A 10,933-nucleotide genomic window follows, 5' to 3' on the forward strand; every position below is an offset into this window, starting at 1 on the left:
TTTCCGCAGAGTCGGAGGCAATGATGTCATTTAAATGCGAGCAGAGTTGGTTGTGATGCCACTGGTTGTTTATTAAATAAATAAAGATGGAAGGAAAAAGGAAAAAGCACATTCAGCATTGTCGTCTCATATTTCCAAATACAAATTGTATTGCAATTTCGTGTCCTAAATAAACGACCATGAGGAAGCTCTTTCAGAAATAATTCGGGGCAAATTTATTTTACTTACAACCAGGAAACGAGTTTTATTTTGAAAGGCATTTTCTTCTTGACGATTTGACGCAGGGTTCGGAAGTGGTGCCAGATCTTCTAGTGTTTTTTTTTTTTATCGTCTATAGTTTGACAAGCGTATGTTCAATTCAGCATGTCTGCACGAAACCCGGGGACCAAACTCGGTGAGTCTTGGCCGCAAACTGTTCGCTGTTAGCTTTAGCATGAAAGGCTAATGTGTCATTTGAACCAAACACGTGTGGTCATGTCAAAATCGGATTGTTTTCGGTGTGATCTGGCACTGCGGTATAGTGCAAATACATCTGTTTGAGGTGAAAATGAACATGTCAAACGGGCCTGTGTTGACTGAGCGAACCGTCAGTTTAATAAGTCACATGCAGGTAACTGACCTGCTGACCATGAACCTGGGCTCGTATCACGTGTCCAACTTCAGTTTGCCTCCTGTCGCAGACGTGTGCATTAAAACGCTACGTTAGTTGCTTAGATCGTGGTGTGGTGTGTCTGAAAGCAGCAGGTTTCACTGATGGAAATCTCATGACTCGTTTTAACTTGGTCAGCTGACTTGCTGTCCCTCCACAGACCAAATACTGACAATATAAGCTTTGAACCAGTCATTGGAGTGAAATACATGTCCTCCATTTCTTCCACAACATTCATGAAGAGACCTTTGATCACCGTTTTACTGAAAGCTACGTCTTGTCCTGTGCCAGACTTGGAGTGGGTGTCCAAAGTGAAGGTCAACACTCAGGCTGTCCTGAAACGAGCTCAGCAGATCCAAGCTCAGAAGATCCCCAAGAAGCAGTGGCAGGTGCCGCACCCGTCTCCGTACTTTTCCCAGCAGATCTGGGTGCTTTCATGCTTCCTGGTTTCTCCTAGGCTGCCTGGCTGCTCAAGGCCATCACATGCATCGACCTGACCACTCTTGCTGGAGACGACACGCCATCCAACGTACATCGGCTTTGCCTGAAGGCCACCCAGCCTGTCCGGTACGACCTGCTCCAGGAGATGGACATGCATGACAAAGGTAGTGTTTCTGATGTGATATGAGATGTGCAGCTGTGTCACACTCAGAAGTTTATGATGTCTGAAAACACAAAAGCTATGGGATAGAAGAGAAAGGATGAGGGCTAACTGTCATTGTGGTTGGACCCACAGCCCTGCTGTAACGCTGCACAAACACTGTCAGTAAAGCATGGCCATGCATTGTGACTATGGGTGAAAACTATATCTTCGTTCAGCTTGCCTCTTCAGCTTCTTGTGATCAGCGCTCGCAATTGATAAAGCTGAGTCAGAACATAACCCAAGTAACACCGAATAACTCAGGTTATTCATTGAAAACACTATTTACAGTACACTATTTCCTTTATTTTTGGATTCTAAATGCATATGGATTTTATTGACACAGACGCCAAATAAAAATAAACAGCATGCATGTTTTCTACAATTCAGGAATCTAGAAAAGGTTTGTTTCTGAGGTAAAAGGTCTGTAGTCTTTTTTTTTTACATTCCCTGCATGTTGTGTTCGCAAAAAATATTGCTGGTTCATGTTTAATAATGACATTGTCTGAGCCGTGCTTTTAGAGGTATTTTATCAATACCTCTCATGAACTAGAGAATATAACAGAGGTTTCTAACTGTTTTAAGTTTGTAGCTCTATACATATAATATTGGGTTTTATGTAGTATGTGTTTTTTTCCCCTTTATATCACGTCTTTTGCTGACAATTACTTAAATATATTGGTTAGGTTCTCGCCAATCCACAGTCCTTTTTATGATGTAACATTCAGAATATGGAGAATAGACATTTTTCTTCTCTTCTCATTATTATTGTAATTAAAAGTTCAAGTTTCTAGTAAGTTAAATTTTGTTTTAGTTATTAAATGACTCAGTTTCTAGATGGTAAAATCTGTGAATTAAACGAAAAAGTGATATTTCCCTTTACATGCATCACTGAGATGACATAACAATATTAGAAAATATTAGTATATAGAGTATATAGTAGTATAATAGAAGCAAACACTGCCCTCCAGATGGATAACTGCATCTGGCTTAGAATTGAACTGTGTCGCTCATCCGGTTTGTTAGTATGCAACGCAAGAGTCAGTGGTCATTTGATTCATCAGAAAGTCACACTGACACTCCATGAAATACTCGGTCTTTTGCTTGCTCTGCGTTTGACCTGCACTGAATACACGAGACTCTCAGTTGCTTTCCAGTTTTTATTTCTATGTTTATGAAAGTAGACCGGCAGTGTATGTGGTTTTGGACAAAACCAAAACCTTAGTCAGAGGTTCAAGTGAGATCCTGGACTTCTCACACATTTTCTGATGTTTCTAGTTGTGTGGCGGTTGGAATGTATGTTGGTGTAGAATAAATAAAATGATTTGCTCAGTAATTAATTACAGTGCAAATTGTGTGTTTTTCGTCAACCTGGATGTGTCTACTTTTATGTGATGCTATGTATATTCTTCAATTAAAAAGAGGCATATTGTCAAGAGAATGTTCTTGTGAATATTATTGTGGATTTATTGTTTGATGTGTGAATGCGACAAACTTAAAAGTTACTCATTTGGTGCAAAATTGAATTTATTCTGACCAGCTCTCATCTTAAGTTTATCTTTTAATGCAATGCCATTTCCTATTTTCATAGGCTCAAGTGACCATAACTAAAGCATGCGCAGTTATCCAGCAGAGGGCGACACAGACCACTTTCTCACTGCCTGTTTTTTTTTTTTTTTTTTTTTTTTGCAGGAGTGACTACTGCTGCTGTGTGTGTGTACCCGTCTCGAGTGGCGGACGCTGTGAAGTCATTGAAAGCAGCCAACTCCAGCCTCCCTGTTGCCTCAGGTACGTCGTCTTCTTCTGAAGTTTCTGGGCTGCAGACATGGTCTGACCTCACCCCTCCTCTGCCAGTTGCTACTGGTTTCCCGGCAGGCCAGACCCCACTGGAGACCCGTCTGCAGGAAGTCCGCATGGCTGTCGCTGACGGCGCCACCGAGATCGACATTGTCATCAACAGAACTCTGGCGCTGACGGGACAGTGGGAAGGTGAGGAGGAGTGGCCACTCAAACACAGCACTTACTCTCTGTGCAACTTTGCCCCAGAAGTTCAGCATCATGGATTGTACTCAGTTATAGCCAGTGAAATATGCTTCATAACACCGTTGATCGCTGTTGATGCTGAAGATGCTTATTCTATATTTTATGGGAGAAATTTCTACCTACATTTTTCCTCAGGAAAAATGTTATTCCAATATTTATATTCATATTTAAATAATAATTCTGCTCTGCCTCCAACAGCCATGTATGATGAGATTCGTCAGTTTCAGGAGGCCTGTGGCGATGCCCACATGAAGACCATCCTTGCTATCGGAGAACTGGGAACCTTCACCAACGTCTACAAAGCCAGCCTGGTCTCCATGATGGCAGGTCAGTGTCATCAAACCTGGTTCATCTTTCGAATGGGACATTACTGACTGGAAAACACCTCGATGATGTCTGTGTTTTACTTTATGGAATGCCAGTGGTCCGACCAAAACATAGTTCAGTCAGACCATAGTTTACACCTTAACTGTTGGTTAGTAGATAGCTGCACTATATTGCTGAGCATGTAACTGTAAAATATGAAGGAGTCAAGTAAATCTTATAAATAGTATATTTGATTGTTTGGGATTTTGCAAATACAGTGGTACCTCGGTTCTCGACCACAATCCGTTCCAGACGGCCTTTCGAGAAGTGATTTGTTCAAAATCTGAAACGATTTTTCTCATTTCAATTGATGGAAAAAGAAATAATGTGTTCCAAGTCTTAAAATAGGCTTTTGTAGGAGTGAATGTAGAGTGTCTGCTGCAGGTGCGCTGTTCCTCTATGTGTGTGGCCGCTGCATGTGGGAGGGGTTGCCGAGTGAGTGACGTCTCTCCAGAAGTGAAGAGGTGCCCGGTGCGTGTCCAGCTCTGAATGTGCGCTTCTGTGCAGTTTGGCTGTGACAAAGTCATAAACCAAGTCACGCTCTGTCCCAGACTCGCCTCATCCCTGTCCCAGCTCCAGCCCACAACGGGACATCAAACCCTGGAGTGGAGCCTCGGAGGTGTGGAGAGCGAGCAGCTCCCCTGTGACACTCTACCACGGTCCAGTGTGGAGACAGGAAAGGTTTCACACCTCAATATGAAGAAGAAACAGTCAGTAAATGTAGCTAACGGGACACGTCTGCATACAGAGGCTGCGTTATACACAATAACAAAGTGTGTCGTGGGTCAGCTGATCGGCAAGCGCATGTTATGTTTTTTTCCGGCTTTTTTCAGTGGCGTTCGTGTTCTGGATTTTCGTTCGAATTCCGCAGCAAAAAAATCTTGAAATTTTTGTTCGAACTCCGTTTGGTTCGAATTCCAGGACGTTGGAAAACTGAGGTACCACTGTAAATAGATGGTGAAGTTAAAACAAAGTAAGCAAAATGCGCTGTAGCTTCCCTGCGTACACATTCACTGGACAAGCTTCTGTGCATGTGTGTATGGAGCGGAGTGAACGAGCCATAGTAGTTACTCCTTTGTCATGAATTCAAGTATAGTATAATAGTTTTGCTCCCAAAAATAATTCTGCACTGTGACGACCTTATTGTCTGATATCCTCAACATGCTTCTTATTAAAAACCACAATTGCGGTTAGCTAAACTGCCACAAGATGGTACTATTAAGAATGTCCTTTCTATCGATCTGCTCACAGTGTTTCCGAAATATAATGATGAAATGATTGTGTTGTTAAGTCTTGGAGGTGAAAGCTGTTTGATTCACCAACTTGCTACAGAGCAGCAGCAGTGGCTTTGTTTTAATAAAAAAAAACAAACTGATTATTCACCACCAAATATATCGGTATAAAGTGATTCGGTTACATCATATTAGATCCCACTGTGGGGAAGTTTCTCAGCCTCAGTCTCAGTAGCGATGGTACTCATTACACCGGTACATTGCCCAGCCTTCATTCGAATGCTCTTCCCATCTCTGATGTTGTGGTCATCGTGTGAACTGACATCTGTGCCGTGTACTCTGCTGCAGATTTGTGCCACACTTGACCCTCCTGACCACACACTGCTAACTCACAAATTCAGGCTGTGTCCGCACACATTGTTTCAGTCGTAAATCACACAGCCAGCTTGCCTGCTGGGACAGTTTTCCAGAGATTCAGATCTTTGAATGCTCTTTCTACCCTTGCTGTTCCGTGAAAATGCCAGAACAGTAGTTACCTATGTAGGAACCTGTGAAATTGCCAGTGTAAGCCTGTAGACAAGGTCCTTGGTCCGATATGAAGATCCATTGTAAGTTGTTTTAGATAAAGGTCCCTAAAAGAAAAAACTTCCCAGAACCTCTTGATGGTTGGAATTTTCCTCAGACCAAGAACAGAACATCTGAAACAAATTTGGATCAACTCAATATCAGAGCTGAATTGGAATTAGCATTGACACATGTAGTCTATTTTCAGAACAGACCAAAACTGGCACAGACACAGTGTTGATGGGAGGCATAGTGTGTCATAATCCTGAAGCACTCTACCATCGATCCATCACGTGTTTTACAGAGTTTAAAAAGGCACTTTCCAAACCGGCTCATTCAATGCTTCAAAGGCAAGTTGCAGACATGTTTACAGTGGCGTGTTAAACAGCATGTCCCTTGAAATACCTGGGTGAAAATATATATGAAGTGGCGTGAAGTTAGGCAGGTCCCCGCGGAGAGCGTCGCCACACCTGACCGCACACACGCCGTCCCGGGGTTTAACTAGCCATCGCACAATAAGCCGATTACAGAGCCACACTGTCAGACGCTCCGATAGAGATCATTATTAAAATGCATTGCTTTTGTCACCGCGCTCATTCCTTAATCTCCCCTTGTTCCCATGAATTGCGTATGAGATTCCTGAAATTGAATGATAATTTTACCTATTAATCTCGGACGGAGGCTATTTTGCTCCGCCAGTCTCCCCTGCCCAGGCAAATGAATCCAGCTTCATTACCGCCGCCCCTATTTAATAACCGCTATCCATTATCTGGTAATTAAGACTCCCCATAACGAATCTGAAGGATTACGCCAGATTGAGGAAGAGAGGAGGAAAGAGGGGGAAAAAAGCTTCTTGACTGGAAAAATACATTGAACATGTCTTTAATGAACTGGAAAATGTTCGTCTTGTTCTGTTCAGTAATGAACAGTCATTATACACCGGGGAGACAGACGGGCTGTTTTTTCCCTCTCCTTTCCTCCAGTTTGTGGGTAATCCATTAAAAGGGCGTCATTTCATCTTCTATTTTTATCGTGAATGCTGATAAAACATAATTGGCTCTGAGAGGAGAGGGAAGGGGAAAATGGTGGGTTTTATTGATGAGCGTGCAGCTGCCCTCAGCAGCAACATATGTTCCTGTCTGGGCCGCGGTTACGGGACGTCTCGCCGACTTCAGCTGTCGGTGTCATGTCCCGTCCCGCTGGCCGACGTCGGATCGGATGGACGGATGCCGATCGGACTCTTGTGTCGTGAACAGGGTCAGACTTCATTAAGACCTCCACTGGAAAGGAGAGTGTCAACGCCACTTACCCCGTCGCCATAGTGATGGTGAGGGCCATCCGTGACTACTTCCTGTCCACCGGCTACAAGGTAAGATGGCATCTGCTGATGCTTGCTGAACCCTTCATCTGGTGCCCAATAAGCCTACGACATAATTGACCTGTTTATACATACAACGGAACTGACATGAAGCGGAAGTTCAAACACTAATTCATGTTCTTTGGGATATGAACTTGGTGGTGGAACTTGTTGTGTGCCTAACATCAATAGAGTGGAAGCAAATGACCAGTAGTACCAGGTAGTACCAGTACACTTCACTTTTAACCTGCAATTCTGGCATACTGCATCTGTCTTGTCCACTTTCTCTGTTCCTTTGATGTAAAATAAAAATCAAAATAAAGGACAACAAGACTCCCTCGGATAGTAAGCCTACCTCCATAAACTTTTCCACCTTCTTCCTTGCGTAATATTTAGTTGTTTTTGCCTCATTCATGTGGGGAATGCCTCTGTTTGAAAACTCTATGCAGCAGCAGGCTTTTGAGGTCATTTTAAAAACATCTATCTTCTGTGTCAGCATTGTTTACTGCCAACGTAGATCTGGTTTTCCTACTTTAGTGCTTGGACACTGTTGGTGACCAGGTGTAGAACAGGGGTCACCTAACCATTCCAGAAAGGTGGGTCCAGTGGGTGCGGGTTTTCATTCCAACCAATCAAACACATACTGCTTAACCAATCTGGTGTCAGCTGAAACCAGCAGCAGATTAAACATTACCTGGTTGGTGAAGCTGCGTGTGCTTGGTTGGTTGGGACAAAAACCCTTTCTGGCGCAGTTTGGTGACCCCTCGTGTAGAACCTTGTGTTTGTAACAGGCTGCCACTTTTAAATGTGTGCACCGACTCATTTGTAGCAACGTGTCGGCGAAAAAGGTCCCAAAGATTTGTGTTTTTAACATCAACAACTGATGATTTTGTGGTGAAGTGACACCACCTTGCGATCTTGACAAGAAAGTGCTGCGGGATACAAGGAAGATAATCGACCATTTAGTTGGGTCATTCCACTTGCTGTTTACCAAAAGCGCCACTTTACTTTCCTTTTGGGCCGAGCTTGACTGAAAGAGGCGGAAGGTTGGGCCTCTCTACTAGTGGTGGAAAATGGATAGATTGACCAAGAGCAACTAGAAATATTTTGTGTTTTTGAGGCAGAAACTTGAGAGAACTAGGCTTATGACTGACACATGACGAAAAGATGAATGGAGTGACTTGGACAAAACAGGTAAGAGTGGCTCAGATATTAGTTGAAGCTGTTTCAGACCAAGACGAGTTCTCTCCATGGCAGAAAGGCACTGCTAGTGTTTTTGGGCATTTTGACTTGTTTCTTGTCGGATACTTTTTTGGGGCCACTCTCTGCTAGGTTTTCCACTTTGGCTGCTTTTCTGTAGAAGCCGTTGTAGCCTCCCAAGATGTCTTGTGATTGGTTACGAATTTCCAAGCCGGCAGAGTTGCTTAATATTTGAACCCAGGAGATCGACAGGGGCCTATTTTTCACATATCACCATAACTGGACATCATTGTAAATCAGTGACGGCAAAACACCGTTCAGCAGTGTCATCCTGTTCGTAGGTGGGGTTCAAGCCAGCAGGTGGCATCAGAACAGCAAGTGAGTCCCTGGTGTGGCTCATCCTGATGAAGGAAGAACTTGGCAACGAGTGGCTGAGCCCTCACCTGTTTCGCCTGGGAGCCAGCAGCCTGCTGGCTGACATCGAGAGACAGGTGCGTTCACCTGAGGACTCCTGAGTACAGAACCAGCCTCACGCTGCGTCCTGTTTCACACAGATTTACCACCACGTGACCGGGAAGTATGCCGCCTATCACCAGCTGCCGATGGCCTGATGCTACGGAGGAGATTCCCATTGGACCAAACCAAACCTCAAGCTCACCACAGGCGCCTTGAACCAAGAGGTTTTACTATGTAACTGACCATTTGTTTAAGCCTGCTCCAGTCTCTCTCCTGCTGCAGGTCTTTGTTACACACACCAAACCAGAATCGCAGAGCAGCATTTAAAATGCCCAGGAAGTGAAATTGTTGTGCTTGACACATGATGCAGGCCTTGTTTCCTGTAAGCCATCACAGACCTCAAGTAAATATGTTTATAAATGAGAAATGCCTGGATGGTTTTCTTCAGTGGTTGAGTCTTATTATTGGCTGACTCCTTTAAGGTGATGCACTGCAGGAGTGCACTAACAAACTGGACCTCCACGCAGCAAGCTGCTGAACAGATGGGTCGGACCCAACTGTCTGAGGGGAACCTCTGAAAGGGTGCTTTCACTTAAGTGGTGGGGTTAGATACTACAACCATGCAACATGTTTAAGGTGAGATGGTCTGAGCTATTTCAACACCAGTTGGATGATAAAATGTTAGCTCACAGAGAGACTTTTTGGGGTCTCTTTGAGGACTGAACAAGGCATAGGGGAGGCATAAGACCTCTGGATCATATCTTCATTTGCAGATCCCCCGGACGCATAGTGGGCCAGTGGGTCCCTCTTTTCCTTTCGGCTTCCCCCTTCAGGGTTCTCTCCCTGTCCTCTGCTTCTTCTTCTCTCAAACCTACAAACCTCATGTCCTCCTTCACCACCTCCATAAATCTCCTCTTTGGCCTTCCTCTCCACCTTCTGCCTGGCAGTTCCAACCTCAACATCTTCCTACCAATGTACTGGCTCTCTCTCCTCTGTACATGTCCAAACCATCTCCATCTAGCCTCTCTGACTTTGTCTCCTAAATACCTGACATGTGCTGTCCCTCTGGTCTACTGCTTCCTGATCCATCCTGCTCACTCCCAGAGAGAACCTCAGCATCTTCATCTCTGCTACCTCCAGCTCTGCCTCCTGTCTTCTCCTCAGTGCCACTGTTTTCAAACCACACAACTGTTTTGTACACCTTCCCTTTCATCCTTGCCGACACACATCACACCCGACACTTATCTCCAATGATTCCATCCTGCCTGCACCCGCTTCTTCACCTCTTTGTCACACCCTCCATTACCCTGGACAGTTGAGCTTAAAATCTTAAAATCCACCACCTTCTTTATCTCTGCATTCTGTAACTTCACCTGTCCACTTGGGTCCCTCTCATTCACACACATGTATTCCGTCTTAGTGCAGCTACCCTTCATTCCTCTCCTTTGTAAGGCAAACCTCCACCTCTCTAGCTTATCTTCCACTTGCTCCCTGCTCTCACCGCAGATCACAATGTCATCAGCAAACATCATTGTCCAAAGGGCTTCTTCGTATCTGTCAGCCTGCCCATCACCATGGCAAACAAGAAGGGGCTCAGAGCTGAGCCTTGGTGCAGTCCCACCTCCACCTTGAACTCCTGTGTTACACCTGCTGCACACCTCACCACTGTCTTACACCTGGCATACATGTCCTGCACCACTCCAACATACTTCTCTGCCACTCCAGACTTCTGTTAAGAACTTCTGAGAGAAGCTGTTCGGTCAGGTGGTGTCCAGGGGCTCAGCTTCAGTCTTGTGTTACCAGATGATGATGATGCAGGTGGCTGCTGCTGCTGAGTTACTGGAAGCCTGGTGAAAAAGGAGCACAGTCGAGAGTCAAGGAAACAAGGGAGCAAATGAACTTACACCAGAAATATTATCATAAAGATGGTCTGTCTTGAGTGATGAGTTTTCAAGACTCAAACGCCGGACAAGGATCCTGGGAAGGAGGCAGCAACTTCTGCGTTCCCATCACCTTCTCGCAGCCTCTTCTTCGCACTTCCCGCACGATTCGGTTGATGCCGGTCGACCTGCCCGGCGACGTGTGCGGAATCACTGAAGGATTCTTCCTTTGCTCTTAATTTCATTAGCGCGAGGCGGCGCCAGCGGAGGAGCGGCGGGGATTAATCGGGGGTTAAGTGAGTTTAAAAGATCTGATTGAAACAGCTCAGGAATTTGAAGCTTCATTTGAAGACAAAAAACTTTCTTCTTTGCCTTTTTCTTTTTTTAATTAAGATATCACAGGCTCTGACCTTGACTGGAGCGGAGTGTAAATGAGGGGAATTAATTGCGGAGCCGAGCTTTTGGAAGAAAACGAAGGATTTGATGAGACACTCCAGGGAGAGGTTTTGGCTTCGGGAGACGGATAGAAGGGCTGGGAATGAGGCC

At 44.8% G+C, this 10,933-nt stretch overlaps 1 protein-coding gene across 1 annotated transcript; it reads left to right on the plus strand.

Annotated features, from left to right (window-relative positions):
* The first annotated feature begins 247 nt into the window (after window positions 1–247).
* dera (deoxyribose-phosphate aldolase (putative)) lies at window positions 248–8,910 on the plus strand. The gene is made up of 9 exons (XM_053862479.1): window positions 248–394; window positions 941–1,038; window positions 1,107–1,254; window positions 2,982–3,077; window positions 3,144–3,278; window positions 3,531–3,659; window positions 6,751–6,863; window positions 8,393–8,542; window positions 8,606–8,910. The coding sequence occupies exons 1-9, from the start codon at window positions 364–366 to the stop codon at window positions 8,660–8,662; spliced, it is 957 nt and encodes a 318-aa protein (XP_053718454.1). The 5' UTR covers window positions 248–363; the 3' UTR covers window positions 8,663–8,910.
* Window positions 8,911–10,933: the final 2,023 nt, after the last annotated feature.

This window comes from Synchiropus splendidus, chromosome 4, assembly GCF_027744825.2.
Source record: "Synchiropus splendidus isolate RoL2022-P1 chromosome 4, RoL_Sspl_1.0, whole genome shotgun sequence".
In the NCBI taxonomy this organism is placed as follows: domain Eukaryota; kingdom Metazoa; phylum Chordata; class Actinopteri; order Syngnathiformes; family Callionymidae; genus Synchiropus; species Synchiropus splendidus.